Consider the following 18,907-nt stretch of genomic DNA (forward strand, 5'->3'; position numbering starts at 1 on the left):
CGGCCAAGAAACGTAATCAGCAAACCTCAAGTTTTCTCCAAAGCAATAGATGCAGCAAAGTGCTGCAGGCATGGTTCATTTACTAGCACTAGCACGGCCACAGAGCCAACAGTGCCTGGAAAATTGTGCTCAGCCCAAACTGGTGGATGCAGATGACAGTTGTTTCTTTGTCTGTTGTGCTCTAGCCATAAAAGAATTACAACGCAGCTTTTGTGAAGTAGTTGTTTGGGAAAGCGTGATGGTGATGGTGAGCTCTGTTGTAAGGGTTATGAGAGCATCCCCAGGGGCTCATGGAGGTTTGGCTGCTGTGGCTGGAGGCCAGCTCAGAGCTGGTGCAGCCAAGGGTAGCCCCTTCCCCATGGTGACTCTGGGGAGAGGCTCTCAGGCGCTGTGGGGCCAGACCCTGATGGGAGGAGCTGCTTCCAGCTGAGGCTCTCACCTTGGCCCTGCCTGAGCTGCAGCTCCTCACCACCCCACAGCCGTGTGACTGGCCATGGGTCCCACCAAGCCACCTCCACTCGCAGATGGATGTCTCAGCCTGGCCTGTCCTCATCCCCAGGGAGGTCCCCCAAACCCAGGGCTGGGGCTGTCCCTAGATGTCCTCTGCCATCTGTCTCAACATAGGTATTGTGGTTTACATTAAAATAGGATCAAGTTGAAAAGATTTATTGCCAGTGTTCCATAATAAATAGAATTAACTGTTGCCTAAAAGACAGAGGGGAAAAAAAACCCTCCAGGCCCAGTTAGGTGGGAGATAAGATAAGAAAGTAGAAGTTTTAATGAGCCACCAGGCTCTGGGAATACAACTGTCACACGTGCGCTTTCAATCCAGGTGCTACAATTTTATAACGATGTCTATCCGATCCCCACTTGTCCAGCCCCCAGTTCTGACCTGTTCTGCCCCTCAGCACACCACTTTGGGAATTGAGTCTGGGGGAGTTTGGAACCCCTCTTTCATCCTCTCCCTCTTCATCACAGCACGTACAGTCTTTGGAGGCCCTCCAAAGTCCTGGGTTTGAAGGTCGTTGTCTGTGTGATATCTTATTGTCCAGGCCAGGGTACAGATGTTCTTAAACAGAATGAAGGCCTGCCTTGAGGGAAGTCTAAACAAGCTAACGGAATTAACGGAATTTTGAGGGAGTGATGTGCAATGGGGCAACAGTGTTGAGAAAATGTGTAAACTACTGTGCTAAAGGGTGAGGGATATAATATGGCTACTTTAAAATCTACATTCACTACATAACTACTTCTAAAGTCTATAAAACTTTAAAAAATCAAAAACTCTAAGCCAAAAAATATATATTTCCCTGCAATTGGCAGATCTACTGTAAGTTGCTTTGAGTCTCTCATTTGGACCAAGTAAGTGTCATGACAATATCATTAATAAAATTTTTCATCCCTGATCTATTTGTAAAAAGATAATGATGAGCTAGAAAAGCAAATTACTGCAAGAGAACACAGATTTGCTGTAAGAAAAGAAAAGACAACACAGAAGGATTTTTTGAAGGCATTACTAATATTTTAAATAAACAGATACATCAGAGAAGTAAAACCACAGCAGTGAGAATGTTATGGATGCTGAGATCAAGTCCTGCCTGCTGGCAGAGTGGGAGGGCTAAGTCATCAGGGGTACAAATAACCCCCAAGTCTCATGTCACATTATAGACTTCAAGCATGACTCCCCTTATGGCTTCCAAACACTCTGGTAATGCTTTACATTCAGGTTGTTGAATTATCAGAACAGGTGGGAAACTATGGCCATATGAAAATTATATTAATATTATATTTAGATAAAATATTTGGAGACTCTGTAAAATTAGTGTGATTCTCTTCAGAAACAGCTCCTTTTAACTATCAATTTCTATAGCTACTCAGTACCATTGCAAGGCTTTAAAACAGAATATTAACTACTTAGGTTTCTCAATGGGTTTTATAGCCTTTTATACCTTATGGCTGGATTAGTGGTTTTGATCACCCGGATTCGATATGATTAAAGTTATTAACTTGCTGCATGTCTTCTAGCTCTTGAATTGCTTTCCGTAGCTAGTGTTTGGTACCATTAATTATTTATATAAAGGGAAAATTCACTTTATGCTGTAACTTCAGATCTCAGGAGTGGGGTAGAGCATGACCTCCCATGTGAAAGTGCTCAGGAAAGGCTGAAAAGCTGAGCCTAGCAAGCAGATAGCATCACTGTGTCCCAAACACTGGCTTGCCTTAATGTGCAAACTCATACCAGTGGATGCCTTAGTGCTCCCTTAGGGTTAATAAAATTTTCTCTAATATGTTGATATGACATCATCAGTTGGTTCATACATCTTTGCAGATCAATTAGTAGTTTTAAAGGTGGCTAAATCTCTTTCTTCTTGTCCTGGAATGTCAGGCCTTAAAAAACATGGGCATGACAATAAGGCTGGTTGTGAAGAGCCTGTGCCAGAAATGGTCCTTTTCTCTTGGAAAGGAGAAAAATGAAAACTTGGATGCAGGCAGAATTTGAAGCACTAATTCCCCTCTTTTTTTTTTTTTGTTTGTTTGTTTGTTTGTATGTTTGTTTGTTTTTTTTTTGTTAGTGTTGTCTACTCAAGTAGTGTTATTACCAAGCAAATCAAATGCCACTAATCCTCAGAGAAAGGAATAGCCAAGTGAATGTTCTCACATGTGTGGACATGGACTCAAGCTGGCTTCTCCCACTGGAGTGCTGGGACAGAAGTGTTGTGTAAGGACTCCAGTAAGCACAGGGACAAAAGTTGTTTGTTCTCTTTAAAGATTGGCATATGATTCTTTGCTGGAGCCAAGATAATAGGACGAGGTTGCTCTATTCAGCTAACCCTATGGCAGGGAAAGCACTTGCCATACTGAACCATTTTTAATATCATAGACCAAACCCAAACATTTTATAGAACATCCTGAAAGATAATTGACCAAAAGGAATGGAATGAGTGGCCTGGTGACCACTTTTGTCAGTCTTGCTTACATCGAGGTATGCCATGAGAACTGCACTGACATCAGTAAGATATATTCTAATACTGAGTATAAGCAAAACAGGTAGAATCTTGGCTTCCAGGGTATAGTAATGGGTTATGGAAACGGTCATTGCCTTCCTTGGGTACAGGATCAGTCTGCCAGTAACTCCAGTACTTCTGTTTCATTTTCCTAGAATATCAGGAAGAAAAATGTTACTCAGCATGAAGAGAAATACATAGCATTTTCTCTGGATGTTTCTAAAAATATTTTTCTCTCTCAGCAAGCAAAACAAAGGTCTCCTGGCCTATTACAATTAACATTAGTAATGCTGTAGTAGAGATGTAGATGTAACAAGGCAAGGTTTATGGGGAGTGGCAATAGCTTTTATCAGACAGACATAAGAGCAGAGGAAAAAAGGCTAAGGAAGCTGTCAGGCGAGCATGCTCCTTTTAAGGTCTGAAACGAGGACTGCAATCACAAATTCATCATTGGATGCCTCACAGCCCAATTTCAAAACACCTTCCCCTCTAAACTATTTGCTCGTCTGTGGTTTCCATAATGAAAAGAGCCTCCTGTGGATAGAGTTATCAATCTTTGATCACTGCAACCAGCATGAAACCCTTAATGCTATTTAGAGAATGAAAATGGATCCTAAGACTAAAAATAAATCAGCTTGTCCTCTCTAACCTTAAATTTAATTATTTCTCTGGTTGTGCCTCCCTGAGCTTCATAAACTAATTAGAAGTAAACCATTCAGGTACTGTTTGATTTTGAGCCATTTCTAAATGATTGCTCTACAGTTTTTCCTTATTTATTCAACCCTTTGTGTTGTGTAGCTATTTAGGCTGGATTAATCTCTGTTTCATTTCCCAGTAGCTCCACTGGGAGAAAATTATTGCCCGGGGATGAAAGTAAAGGGCTGTGAAAGTCAGGTGACCTAATGTTATGCAGGCAGGCCAGCATGGTCTGCATCCAGATTAGCAAATGGGTGCTGGAGTCAGGAACCTTCTAATCCTGGCCTGCTGGCTGAAGAGCTCTGCCCAGGTATTGAAATCCAAATAGGGTTTAATCATTGGGGTGGAGACTCCCTTATCAGCGAATTTCTCTTTGAGATAGGATAATAGAAACCAAATGTCTTTGATGTCAACAGAGGCGATGTGTGCAATACAAAGCAGCAAAGCACTGAGAAAGGAAAGGACCCTGCCGTCTGCCCAAAGGCCTAAAGAGAGAGTCTAGCTTTCTGTTCGAAGACTGATTTGTGGTTTGTTTTGGTTTGGTGGGGGTTTTTTTAATTGAATTCCCCCCCTTTGCAGAGGATTTAAAGTCTGTCATGAATACCGATGAGGCTGTCCCACATAAAGGAGCGGTGGGGATGAAGTGGTTGATTCCGTGACTGTCAGGCCTGCTGTGGGAATGATTGTGGCTACATGAATGTTCTCTATAGGAGCAATTGCTGAGGTTTTGCACATTTTGAAGGCCCAGCATCACAGTGTTACGAGAAGGCACTACGTAACCCTATTAGGTGCATATAAAAAGACTTGCTTTTACGTAACTGTTCTAACTTCTAACTGTTCTAACTGTTCTAACGTACAGACTATTTATAGAGATACCATCCCTGTATGACAACACAGAGAAAATCATAAAAGTTCAATTCAAAAAGTAGTGTCTGTGAAGCCATTATCACATTTGAAGTCTAGAGCTGCCCATGATGATCCAGCTAATGCTTAGCATGGTCCTGCCAGTTGCCTGCTACAGTACTGTGCTCCTGCTCTCTCTGACTTCCTTTATACAGAGGTCTGATTTGGCTAAGCATTTGTAATCAAAACAAAAGGCTGTTTGTGGCTTCATTTATTTAACCTTGAAAAATGTTTTGAGTTCCTCAATACACAAGAAATACTGGAGAAAAGTAGATTAGTGACAGCTGCAACAGCGTCTTTTTGCAGAATAAGAAGGTGCTTTAAAGGCTCCAAAGGGCTCTCTTTTGTGGTCCTATTTGTCCAGATGATGTGTATAAGGGAATACCTAAAGCAGGGAGAGTGAAAAAAAAAAGTATTCACATCTTCAGTGAGTACTCTTTACCCTTCGAGCTCATAGTTTATGGCACAGAACATAAAACAATTATTCCCATCAAATATTTGTATGGCAGTCAGGTAAAAATTATATACCATACCCCTATGAATAAACACACTAATTTGTAAAGCAATTACTCTTATAAATAATTTGTAATTGTCACAATTAAAAATATATTTTCTCATATTTTCTCAGAATTCCAACAAGTTTTGGAATATTGACTATACACACATTTGAGTTCAGGACACAATTACTACTTTTAATTAAAGTTTAATATGCACATTTGTACTTGAGTGAAGAAGTCTGCAAATGCTTTTGGGTAAAAAAAAAAACAAAATAATAAATCTCTTCACAAAACTATACTAACATAGAAACTTAAAAAGAAAGGTTAGGATTTAACCAGAAAATATATTTTCATTTTAAATTTTTTTGTCCTTAAAAACAAGATGAGTCATGGTTTGGAAAGCAATTTATAACCAAAAAAACCTGCCAGGATTCTAATGATCAGAATCTCAAATTCATGTCCAGGGTGTAACTTTGACTATTTCTTGACAAATATTCAGTTTTGTCTCAGTTCACCAAAAACATTTGCAACAGGAACATTTGCTTTGATTATTTAGATTTAGATACATTTTCAGTGCCTGGAAAGAGATTACATTCTACCATCAACTTTCACCATGGTAGGTTTACATTGGATATTATGAAATATTTCTTCGCAGAAAGGGTTATCACACGTTGGAACAGGCTGCCCAGGGAAGCTGTTGAGTCATCATCCCTGCAAGTATTTAAAAGATATGTAGATATGGCACTTAGGGACATGGTCTAGTGGGACTTTGCAGTGTAAGGTTTATGGCTGGACTTGATGATCTTGAGGGTCTTTTCCAACCTGAATGATTTTATGATTCTATGTTCATTATTCAAGAAAAAAACCCTGCTAATGCCAGGGGGAATTTTGCTTAAAGAAGATTTGGCCATAATGTCTAATTCAGATATTTGAAGCACATCTATGTATTTGTGAAACTTTACAGACATTATTTAATTTTGCTTATTTAACAAATTATTTAGGCCGACCTTTGCCTTTTAAACAGAGGCTTCAGGTTCGCTGATTCCCATGATGTTAAAGAGAAGAAAGCCTGGCCTGCTTTGTGCTATTAAAACCTCAGATGCCTAAGCATGTCCGCCGGGTGGCTGAGGTACATAGAAGCTGGATGCACAATACTGCCAAGTGACTTAAAAGGAACGGGCTCCAGGCATGCTGGAGTCAGCGGAGCACTCACACGGGGTTTTACTTGCTTAACTGATAGAGCTATCTCCAGTGGCAGCCAGAAGCCAGACATAATTTTCAAGACTTAATGTGTTTCCGTCTTATCTTGATGATGGGTAGCTGGCTACAGACCACAGACAAAGAAAGAATCGGGGAGGCGAGGGGGAGGGGGATGTAGGCAAGATGACCCTGTTTACTTTCTCAATGGACTACAAATAGTTGGTATGTGCTTGCTATTTACTTATAGCCCGAACGGCTGTTCCTCTGTCTCCCGGTGAAACAGTTAGAGCCGACTTGTACTCCCTTTTGTTAACAGAGATTTGGAAACATTCGGTGAGCTCTCTGTTTAACCTCACTTTTATTTCATTTGGAGCTACTTGTGACGGAAAATACATAAGAGGAGATTCAGCTATGATAAAAATTTGATAGAAAACCAGCATCAGCCCAGTTGCCAAAAGACTGCAAAAACTGTTCAAGTTTAAAAGAAAGGGGAGGAATTGTGCCTGAAACACATGAAATTACATTTGTCAAATGGTCCTTCTTCCACAGAATTAAATCAGAGCAAAATTAAATTGAAACAAAGTAAAACTGACTGAAAAGAAAAAAGAAAAATAGACAGTATTAGCCAAAGCAGCAGACCAGTACCAATCAAGGGGAAAAAGAAGCTGTAAGAAGTTTAATTTTTTACCTGGGGAAAGACAGAGAAGAGTGGTTGTTACTACTGCCTCTGTGGAAGGTGCTCATCTGGTACATGATCAGTAGTGTAAACCCCTAAATTCAGAATGTATTTTGCTCTCAACTGAAAGTTATCATTTGGAATTTGCTTACCCATGGAGCAAAAACAACGATGTTATTGATGCTGCCACACTTTTTATGAAGCAGAATTCCACTTTTTTAACAATAACCATGCCAGCACTTCACTTCTTCTTCTTTCAGCCACCTTGAAAGCAAACAGCTTCACACAGCATTTAACCAACGCACTGTTTACTGTGAGGCCCTTACTTGCAGCACACACGGGACATGGCCTAAATGCAATTTCATAAGTGTGCCACCAGTAAGTCATTACAGGATTTCAGTTCTTCCCCTAAAATCACTTTAGGCAATTTGTCCTGCTCTGCAGTGACAAGAATACTGCTGTGCAGGACCTCCAAATGCTGAAAGGGTCAATGAACAATGGCAAAGCCCAGAGTTGTATGCCTGCATTAGCTGCCAGCCGATTAGCAAGTCATCTTATTTTCCTGTGCCCTTTTTACATCCCTGACTGACTCGGCCTACTTAGGAAATGCTACTTACCCAGTGTTTGTAGAGTATTCAGCACTCCAGTGCCTTTGAGTGATACTGTTGGAATCTGTGTAGGTATTTACATGCCTCCTCCCTGCTCTTGCAACATCTGAACACTTGCAGGAGTACAGTGCAGCAGGGTTAAAGCTTCCACAGGAAACGTGGCAGAGTCAGAAACTAAGTTTGGGTCACCCAACGTATTGACTTTCTCTTTCATTATTTAAACAAACTTTTCTCTCAGTTAATCAACTGATAGTAAAAGGGCCAGAGCTCAACATGCCAGAGCAGTGAGCCTGTAACAATTTGCATTACAGATTTATAAGGACAGCATTTCTCTCCTTTAAAAATTAAAGCAATGCTAAAGTATTGTGACAAATAAATTAATGAGGTCTTTTCAAAGGCATCTATGACTCTCTGCTGTTTTACAGATACCATATGTGGCCTAATTATTTTTTTCACAAAGCAAGGGAAACATTATGGAATAAATCCTGCCCTGCAGAGTAAGGACGCTGGTCCAGCAAAGCTTTCATCAGAGTGCGGAACGTCTCTCTGCAGCCTCCTTTGGTGACTCAGGGTGCACAGTTACTAGCTTTGATCTCTGTCTGGAAGCCTCACATCTCTGTAATTGACTCCAGATAAAAATGACTCCAGCCAAATATTGCAACAAATGTTTAGATTAAAACCAAAAATCCCTTCATCTGCGAGTTTGCTCTCAAACCCCTACTTCCTTTGAAGAAAATTTCAATCCTGTTTCTTACTGGGCTTTTGTGGATGTCTCCTGGTTAATGTCTGTCTGTCTCCCTGGTAACAGTCAAAGGAGAAGACACAGAGGTGAGCAGGGACCGAACTCCGGCCACAGTTCCTCTTATCAGAGTCCATCAGCAGGTGTCCCCTGCTCGTATCCAGGAACAATAAATACAGCCTGTGGAATCACCACACAGCTTTCTTCAGAAGTCTCAAAGGGCATTAGCTGGACTCCAGATTTCGAGACATAAATCTCTCTAAACCCTCAGGTCCTCTATTTTATGCTGCCCCCTCTAAGAGTATCCAGGCACTGCAATTGTCATGATAGTTTGCTAAACTAATTTTATTTTTTTTTTAACTTTAGCCAGTCTTTATTCAAGCACCCTCTACAGACATATATCACTACAATTAGAAATACCATGCCCCTGCCAGTTTTTGTATAATCTGAATGTTAACTCGTGTGGCAACAGTAAATCACAGTTTACTGAGTTCACAAAAGCAATCTGTGTGTATATTTGCCTGATTTTTTTCCATGACATGTAAATGAGCAACTGAGTGTTTGCAAAAAAGGAGAATCAATGGCACAGCAATGTGAGTGCTGCAGCTTATGCTTCTGCTGAGGAGCCAACATCTGGCTAATCTGAAACTCTCCAAGCAATGCCAATCTACTCTGCATGGTTATTTTTATTATATCCTGCAAGACTCTTGCTAAAAATTATAAATTATAATGACTTGCTGTCAAACCAAGTTCAAAGGTAGCACCTGCTCATGAAGAACATCAAAATAATCGAGCCTGAACAGAAGCACAAAGTCTTTCCCTTGCTTAAAAGTGTCTTGTGAGTGTAGTGAAAAGGATGTCAAACTGATAAATTCCTTAGTAAATGATGACACTTAAAATGGCACAGGATAAGGAATTTGACCCCGCTAACATCATGAACCAAGTGATTTTCTAAAGAGAGAGAAATCAGAAGCTCCTGTAAATGATTCTCTTTCCTGACAGAAGATGGCTATAAAAAATTACTGAATTACGGATAATGCTCTGGCTTCAGATACAGCCCAGTCATAGGTACCCAGTAAAGGCATTTATGCACACTTTTCTCTTGGAACTGGTGACAGTTCTTCAGCCCTTGAGCGAGTTTCATCAATCCTGACAAATGCATAATGTCTTGCTACCTCATGGGTGAATGGCTACTTCAGTCTAAACAGCAAGAAATCAAGAAGAAACAGAAGCAAAGCATATGTCTCACCATTATTCTGGTGGCAAAACCATAGAGCTTCCTCCACATTCCTGAATCTTCCAGGTTCTCCACTGAAGCACCATGCCAGATGAGGCCAAGCAGTAGCGTGTAGCTCCTTTCTGACCCTCCTACATGGCTGGGCTCTCCACCTCCAAAGCTACCTCTGTACTCACATGGGGAAAAGTTATTTTCTTTAGCATTACAAAATGATGATCTACCAAAAGTTGGTTCTCCAAAAGATATCAAAAGATATCCAAAAGATATCCAAAAGATCATCGAAAGATATAGCCTTTGAGGCACAGCTGAGGCTAAAAGAAACCTTAAGGCACCGTCTGCTCCGGCTCAAAAATTACCTACCTACTGCAAAGCCCTGGCAGGAAACTGACTCAGAGGTACACGATTATTTATTTCAAAGACAGTTCCTATGGAGACTAAGTTTGCCAGGATAGGTATTAGCTCTTATTAGATCATCTTGGTATCACACATTCTCATTATGCCTGACTCTGTTTTGTCAATCAGTGGTGGCTCAGGGGGACCTCTCAAAATCAGACCCACTGACTCACAAGCCAGCACACATGGTCTTGGGTACAGCCAGAGCTTGGTCTGGCACAGGCCTGGCACTGGGCAGTTGTAAGGCATTCCAGTGGGAAGGGGCACAGCAACCCTCCTCCTGCAGAGCAGCACCAAGGGCACTGCTAGAGACACAGTAAACCCTTATTATCTGGAGTAACAGGGTTAAGTCAGGTTTTAGGATCAGTCAGGTTTTCTTCTAGGTTGTGAGACAGTCACAGAGAAAAACAAAGAGAAAAGTGTCTAAATATCTGAGAGACCAAATGCTCTTTCTTACTCTACATTCTATATTGCGAAATGTGCATGTAATACCATGCCCCACATGTAACAGGTTTCCTTCACCAGAGATCTTACCACCTACTTTCAGACCACAATTGGATGAGAGAAGTATTACAGAAGAATACTATTATACACAGAGAGGAATTTGATTAATTTCACAAAGTTATGACTTAGTAAAGACATCAGCAATATGGATAGGTGCAGAAGCCTGCTGGATAAGGGTGGCACTCATACACGGAGTCCAATTTCACTCCCATTGCTGAACGCCAAAGAGACACGTCGAGGAGAGAGATGTCGAGGTGTCTGCAAGACATGTCAGCTGAGCTCTGTGGATGGGGTAGAGGTGCCTCTGTATGGCAGGTGAAGCCTATGGTTTTGCTCTGAGCACATGTGGAAGCCAGATGGCACTGGGAATGTTCAAAGGGGCTGCACAGTTGGTTTGTCCTGCAGACTTGCCCTCTCCTGGTGCTGAGCAGCTTTGTGCTGTCATTTCATTGCGAAATGGTGGCAATGGCAGATCTGTGCAAGTGTGGCCCCCAGAGATACCTGAATAGATTTAGCAAGAATGTTACTTTTACTGACTTTTAGTAATGCTTTTTAACTTCTTAAGGAATACACGGAGCACCTGGCAAAAGGATGTTAATTTCAGGCCTAAATCAGCCTGCTTAGGTGTTCGGTTCTTTTGCTTTGAGGTAAGATAATGGATACAGAGAAACCACATTTACTGGAAAAAACCCCACCAATCTGGCAACAAAATATGACAAGAAAAAACTCACATTTCTTTTAAATACATTTTTAGTTCCTGGGCCTTTGCATGCTGTAATTTTTTTCCTCACTTATTTAAACAGATACTATAATTTTCCCAGTAGCTTAGAGTAAAGAAGATTTCTAAGGAGGAATCAGTGGGGAGTTGTCATTGGTTTCAAAGATATGAAGATTAATTAGCCTAAAATTTAGGTATAAACATGTAAATTATATGTAATATATTGTTTAACCTTGCTGCATCTCAGTAAAAGCACAAAAAGCTACTGTTTCTGAAAAACATGTTTCAATCAAGGATCAGTAATAATAGATGATACACTACTATGAACATACCTTTTTTAGCCTTATAATGAAGCCAGATATTTTGCAATAGATATTATTAGTTGCTCAGAATTTATGCTAAAAAATCATGTAATCAGATGTGGAAATAAAAATTAACATTCACTAGTTGGAAAAACTCTTTTAATCAAATTAAAAATTTCCACAAAAATGTTTTTTTTTAGATCTTTAACTTTTAACACTACTCTGACTTTCCTGTTCATAATAGGTAAGCTACACGTTACTCAGACTGGTTCCCAGCTTCTCTATAATGAAGAGCTGTCTATCACTACTATACCAACAGTAATGAGGTGCTCAGCAGTAATTCTGTTACTTTTAACGTAGTGAATTTAATACCTTTTTTTTGTGCTATGAACAGGAAAAGTACACATCTGGCATAATTTGCTTTCATACGCCATAATGTAATTATAATTTATTAATAAACAGATTAAATGACTCATTATTTGAGCAGTTTTAAAAGTGTAACCAGCTTCATTTGAAATAATAAAAATGTTTCTCTGTATGTGTACTGCCTTTTCACTCTGAATAAATACTGATGGCCAGCAAATTCCTACCCATACTGATGGTCCTACAAATTCAATTCTGTATTTTCAGGTGCCTATTAAAATTAATAGAAGTTAGGACCTTTAGCATAGAACAGGGATCGAAATTTCCAGGCAAAATACTTGCCTTAAGCGGAAGACTGTTTCTTTTTTAGTGCTTGACCAAAGAAAGTACCTCTTCTACGTTGTGAAACAGCGAAAGAGACATGGGCAATTAGCACAAGCAAAATATTTTCACTTGATAAGTCAATCTGGGCTGTTTTTTTCTACCATGTCAACAGTGTCTGAAAACAAAGGAGACACAGCAGCCCCAGGAGACAGCTTGTCTGCCCAACTCTTTTTCTGGATGATCTCTTAATTTGTTTTAGAAAGTGCATAGCAAGCCTTACAGGTGTCAAAATTTAATATGCTACATAGCATGCTGCAGCCACTGACGCCGTGGGACATGTGAAAGGCTCTACCAAATCAGCGTACTTAGGGAACATACTTCTATACTTTGTGTCCACCTCCCTGCCTGTCACAACAATCTCTTGATTAGGCAATAAGACCTGGTCTTGTCTCAAGTGATTTGATAAGCAGTTGATAACCAACAGTTCATTAAGCTCTTGGGATATATAAGCCACTAGGTTTTCAGCGTGCCTCTGCACTTGGGGGGTTTGACAACTCCCTGCTCAGCAGCCCAGGAGTCACTGGAAGATGTTATTGACTGCAAAAATATTTGTTTTTGCTGTGAATGGTTTCCTAAGAGTGGCAACAGGTTTTGACATTGGATTATCCACAAAATGTGTAGTGATACCCAAGGAGATGGGCATGTGCCACAAGATTGGATACTCTGAAATGAGGCTTCCCAACCTGATGGGACACACAAGCATGGCAGAGGTTATCCTAAAATCCACCACCTGGCAGCACCTTGTACACACAGACTGTCACTCTCACGTGAGGATGTTCCTGTGCTCCCTGTTTGCACCCATCTGTTTAGATACGTAAGTACCACAGCACAGTACAATACAGGGATGAAATGAAGTGCATGTTTATCATAATCTAAAAGCAATCTCCACGTTTTCTGAAGTAATTCTATTAGCTTTTTTATATTCATCAGAAAAAAGGTACTGAAATCTTGTACCACTTCCAACTTTGGGAACATGAATGCTGTTGTCAAAGGATACCATGTTTTATTTTGTTACAGCTGAAATTTATTCTTATTCATTTAGGGTTGAAGCACCTATTGTGAATAGAATCAGGTTCATATTGAAGCTTTTCTCAGGTTGTCATAAAGACATTTTAAAAATCATAACTTAATGCTCAGTCCAGTCCATATACAGACAACTTACTTGCATAGTTTGCACAGCTGCTGCTTCTGGAATTACATTATTATTAAAGGATGTTAAATATCAGTGAAGATGATGTATTTTGCACAGGAATCACTGTTGCAACGTTTTCTGTTATCACTGTGTGAGTTTGACTTAGCCTGGTATTTCCTCTGGCGACAGGTTTATCCATCCTTGTAGGAGTATGTGTGTTGCTGTCCGTGACAGCTGTGCCCTCGTCCTCCTCTGCCATGGACACCCCTGGCCTGACAGTCTGGACTGCGATCGATTCCCTGCCGATGAGGACATGTGCCTGGCCTCTGTTACTAAGGAATATAAACACTTGCACAAAGGTAGTTTGAAGATGGCAGAGGGAAGGGTGGCCTCCCTCTGTTCTGGGAATCAAGGAGATACAAGGGACACTGTTACCAGACAATCTGTGATTTTTTAAATGGAATTGTGTCTACCTCTGCTGCTTCACCTGTTCATGCAGATGGACAGGGAAGTGCTGGTATTTGCAGTGTAAGCTGCAGCAGATCTCAGATGATGGAAATCAGCATTACTTCAAAAAAGAAAAGTACAGTAGACCATGCTTAGATAGAGGAGGAAGGCAATTATGACCCTGCACACCTATGGGCAGTAACATACCCACTGCAGCCCACTGTGTTTGAATTATTTTAAGGTCTCTTTATAGACTTATCAATGGCCCTTATCACAGACAAATTTATGTATACAATGAGTTGGTTCTCAGATCAGCTTAGAAAAATTGGGAATACTCAGGGAAACCTGAGTTATCATTGCATTAATGTTCAAATCTTCAAATGCATTAGGGTTTTATTAACTTCTATGGAAAACAATAGGAATCAGTTGCTGCTAGGACACCCAAATTCATACATTCACAACCCTAGCACAGCTGCACCCAGTCACTGATAGAATCAGCCACCTAAACCCTTTCCCACCCACTCTAGCTGTGTTAAAAATAATTCTGTATTTGTTACTTTATCTGTTGCTGATAATTGAGCTTGTCAGTCTGAAAAATGACTGAATATGCATGGAAAATGAAACTCCATTTCATCTCTAGCCATGTTTTCAGAGAAGTGTGTTGATTTTTACCTATTATCACTGGTCAGTTGTGTATTTTGTCTGTCATCCCTGTGGTTAAACAGTGGGCTCTCAGCTTTGACAGCAGAAAACTAAAATTATTCTAAAATATAACAATGAGAATTTGTAATTTCATACCAGTCTTACCAAGGCCTGCCTGTCAGACCTGCCCAGCAGTGGAAGAATTCTTTACTCACAGAGGAGTTCTTGAAGTTTTCTGTGACAGTAACTTTGGTAAGTCCTTGCTAATACAGCTGCTGTTAAAAAGACTAACAACCTTTCTTCCGAATGCTTTAAAAGTAGGATTAAAATAAGTAACAGTTTCTGCTGGGATTTCAAAGGATTAAGAGTTTGGCTGCAGATTTAACTTTAGGTTGTTTTTCAGAATATGCTCCTTCTCATCAAAATACAAGGAGGATTTATTTTGCATGAAAGATTTATTAATGATCTAGTTTGCAACCAAATATCTCTTCTATTCTGGTTTAGTTGGCTACATTGCAGTACAACGTGTTTTATGGAAAGTATTTCTGTCAAAAGCAGACAAATAAGTAAGTTTGCCTTTTATTACTGGTTAAATTCAAAGTAAATCTTTGGTGTTTTACATGCGAACAGTGTATCCTCATTACTTGTGTGCATGAGTTTTTTGTGATACATAGCTTACTGAAAAGGAGACTCAGGAAATCACATCAGTAAAAGAAATTCTTACTGCATGTTGTCTTATTGGAGTGACAAGTGAGTGGAGTTTCCCCTAGAGACTTCCTGCAAAACCCTTTATGTCAGTGCAGAGACCCTCAGTGACTTTGGCTGGCATTAGATCAAGCAGTGTAGAGAAATTTCATATTAAAAAGTGTTAGTGGAGCCAAATGAGGTAGGTAGATGCCTATAATGAAAAGGGAATATCTAAAAGGGTGGCATCAGCAATCATTACTAGCTTTTTGCCAAGCGGTTTCCAACCTGGACAAAGTGAGTTTCAGGAGAATTGCTTGAGCAAACTGGACAGCCTTGTGATACAAGAACAACACCAACAGCTTAGAATATGTAATTACACAAAAAGTCTGACACACGGTGATAGTAAAAACACATTACTTACTTTCATGAAAATATTTTTTTCCTAGTTACTTAATTCAATGTAAAAAACTCATTTACTACATACTCTTTATTTTTCAAAAATGTTTTAAACTTTATACTGCTGATGGAGAAGGACTCACCATAGTCTATCAGCATAAATTATGATTCTATTTTTAAGTAATCATCCTTCTTTCATTGACAATGTTTCCTTCTGCATTTGAGAGATGGAATGACTCATGTTTCCTTTTCTTTTTTCCTTAGCAGTGAAAGTAAAGCTGTCCAAGAGGAGAACAGTATTTGACGACCAAGAGTATAACATTGAATGCCAAGTGGAATTCATTACCCAGGGCTCACTCTTGCCTTATGAAACTCAGAGTATGATACGACAGTGGCTGCTAATTAATGAAAAATGCACACAGAGGATGACTCCAACCCATCGGTCCATGGTGTATCTCCTTGTGGGGAATATTGAAGAGGGCATCATCTTAGTAAATCAGGTTTATCATTGGCAGAGGAAGGACTCCCAGCTGACTTTGGCCACTCAGAAGTGGAGATACCATAAATGCTTGTAAATATTTATCATATTATTTGTAAAAAGATTATTATAATTCTCATGCTAAACCTATCTTGTAAATAGGAGTGTATTATAAGTGGAATGTAAAGCTTTAATTTCCTTTTAAATTGTATTATAAGTTGAACTTTAACTCCAGTTAAAGGCTTCCTTTCTTCAGAATTACAGCCACTCACATCAAGTTTGAACTTGGACAGCCATGCATAAATGTTTCTTTGAGTTATGGTAAAAAAAATCATAATGTGTGCAAAACTGGCATAAACTAGTTTTAATCCAGCTGACTAATTTTCATGTATTTTTCCATACTACCCACTCTAACATTTTCTCTAGTTATCTAAACTTTCTCTTGCTTAACGTTTCATGAGTCCATCTCATTTTCTCCCGTTGGAGTATTTTGAAAGGAGGCAGCCCCCTGCTGGTCGCCTTTGCCGGATGGAATAAAGAGGAATATGTAAATACGGTATGATTGGTCCCAGTCACAAGAAGATTTGGTTACTGGGCATCACTTCAGAATGACAGAGCTGACAGCATCCCAGAGGTAACACCTGAGAGCATAGGATAAATGCAGATTATGAAACATTTTTATTCTTGTGTGACCATCTTGAACATAACATGCTTCAACTGGAATAAATCAGATCCTCACTACTGAAAAGTCCCTTTCATTTTCAGACACATAACAGAAGTCAATGTATAAATTTTACCGGTTGGCCAGGTGGTCTGCAGGGAACTAATGAAGTGACAATATTAAAAAAAAAAAGTGAAATACTGCAGCGGCCACATGATTATCAGAGCAATACACTAACATTGGAAGCTACACGAAGATGGACAGAATTTTACTTAGTTTTATAGATGTGTATAATAAACACAATAACATGTAATTGATAATACATGAATTAGAAACTATTTCAGTAATACAGCATCTATTATGGCCATATTTTCTTGAAACACATACAGGGAAAGTTTACAGGCAATAAATTTTTAGAAGTCGCACCTGTAATGATCTGGGTTCCCAATGTGTTCCCCAGAAGTTCAGGTTTGTATCAGGTTATCAGGTCTGACGACACCTGTTCCATCACTTTCTACCGGGAACTGGGAAACCAGTAGAAACCGAGGAAGAAGGCGGTCAGTGCTTACAGGAGGCTCTCGCTGCAGTACACACCCGTGCCGGCTCGGATGGCCTGGGGGGGCACCAGAGCCGGGCCCGGGCGTGCGGGAGGCGGAGCTCGGGCTGACCACGTTCCCGTCACTCTGCCGAAATGGAGCAGTAAATCCCTTTCGTTCAGGTTCTTACTTTATTTCTCCCTACGTCAGGAGACACCACACAGCCAGGGGCTGTGGGATGTTTAGTTCTTGGCTCAGTTCCACACTAAAACCCTTAGAGCGGTCGGACTCCCCCGGCCACGACCCGCCCGACCCCGCAGGCACCTCCGGCCGCGCCAGGCCCACGTCCCGCTGTGCAGGAGTGACGCGCACGGCGGCGCCGGCGGAAATCCCACACCGGGATTTAAAGTGCGCTCCCGGCACACCCGGGCGGCCGCGGGGCGGGGGCTCCCACAGCCGATCCCACCGCCGGGCTGCGGCCGCGTGCCTGGGACGCGCCGCCCTCTCGCTTTTGGAAGCCACAGGTCGGCCGCGAGTAGCGGAGCGGGCCCCTGGCCCAGGGAACTGCGGCCTCCGGGGCTCGGGTGCGGCGGCCCCGCCGCCGGCACTGCCCTCGCACCCGCTGTCCGCTCGTCGGCCTCTTCATCTCTCTTCAGTGCCTCGCTTCGGTTTTAAACGGGGCAGATCCGTGTAGTTGTTCTGTCCGTGGTGTATGAGGTCTGTTGTTCGTACTCTGTGGCTTTGTAACGCGAGCTTTCACACGCAGCTGTTTGGCTTCGCCCCAGCCGAGACAGGTAAGTCGGTGTGCGATGGGGGGAGGAGGCCTGTGTTCAGAGCCCCACCTGACTTGTGAGGCTCTCAGTGGGTAGGGGGGCTTGGCAGGTGGCCTGTACTCCCTTCACCCGCACCAGGAATGCCAGCGCCGAGTTCTTGAGCGCTCGGGTAATGGTGAATCCTGCCTGCCTGCATCCAATTTCCAGGTCGATGCCATCAGCTTTGCACTGCTGCCTTGCTCCTCAGTTGTGTCAAAATCTGAGTCCTAAATGTTTTTCTTTGATTTCGTTCTGTAAGTGCAAAGTCTAAAGTGCCAAATTGTCATGTAAGCAGATATGCTCTGTACTTACATTCTCACTAACTAGTATAATACTAACTGTTTTAAGATTAAGTTTACTTCTGGGCTGAAATATGTGTCTTGGGATTTTTGTTTTGCTCAGTCTGTAGCAATGGCTTCAGGAACAGTGCTGATTTATGATGAGGAGATGACCACTCACAAACTACTTTGGAGCGAGTAAGTCAATGCTGTTCTTTTTATGAATAGATTCCTACTAGGACTTGTGAGAAAAGTACCAACTAAATGCATTTTTTGTAAACGTAATAGGGAGTACCTAGTGATAGGTATTCTCCTTTTGGAGAAGAAAATTTATTTTACTCGCAATTTGTATCTAGATAATGTAATGATAATCTGAAGCTGGATTTGAAAAGCTGTAGCCTCCAGTCTGGGAGGCCTTAATAAGAAGCGTTAGCGTGAGGCATCTGAGTAGGCCCCTAAATTAAGTATTTTAAACTAATTAAATTGTTTATAAAGCTAAAGTATTATTGATCTTGGAAAAAGTATGTAGGTACATGCACTCAGCTGAAATCCGTCAATTAAATTCAGTTAAAAATTGGTATATGCCACTTAAATTTATGTAAATTAGACCGGTTCC

General features: G+C 40.9%; 2 protein-coding genes across 2 annotated transcripts in view; both read left to right on the forward strand.

Moving 5' to 3' along the window:
- Positions 1-12,749: 12,749 nt before the first annotated feature.
- Positions 12,750-16,101, forward strand: LOC113945563 (secreted frizzled-related protein 5-like). Its single transcript, XM_027639886.1, has 4 exons — positions 12,750-13,036; positions 13,544-13,713; positions 14,603-14,695; positions 15,791-16,101. The coding sequence occupies exons 1-4, from the start codon at positions 12,750-12,752 to the stop codon at positions 16,099-16,101; spliced, it is 861 nt and encodes a 286-aa protein (XP_027495687.1).
- A 1,664-nt stretch (positions 16,102-17,765) lies between these two features.
- The window catches only part of TUBGCP6 (tubulin gamma complex associated protein 6), a 43,122-nt gene continuing 41,980 nt past the window's right edge, over positions 17,766-18,907 (forward strand). Inside the window, 2 exon segments of the mRNA XM_027639655.1 lie at positions 17,766-17,995; positions 18,423-18,489. Coding sequence (XP_027495456.1) covers positions 17,914-17,995; positions 18,423-18,489 — 149 coding nt within the window. The 5' untranslated portion in view covers positions 17,766-17,913.

The sequence above is a fragment of the Corapipo altera genome, unplaced genomic scaffold (assembly GCF_003945725.1).
Source record: "Corapipo altera isolate COAL_440 unplaced genomic scaffold, ASM394572v1 1b, whole genome shotgun sequence".
NCBI lineage: Eukaryota > Metazoa > Chordata > Aves > Passeriformes > Pipridae > Corapipo > Corapipo altera.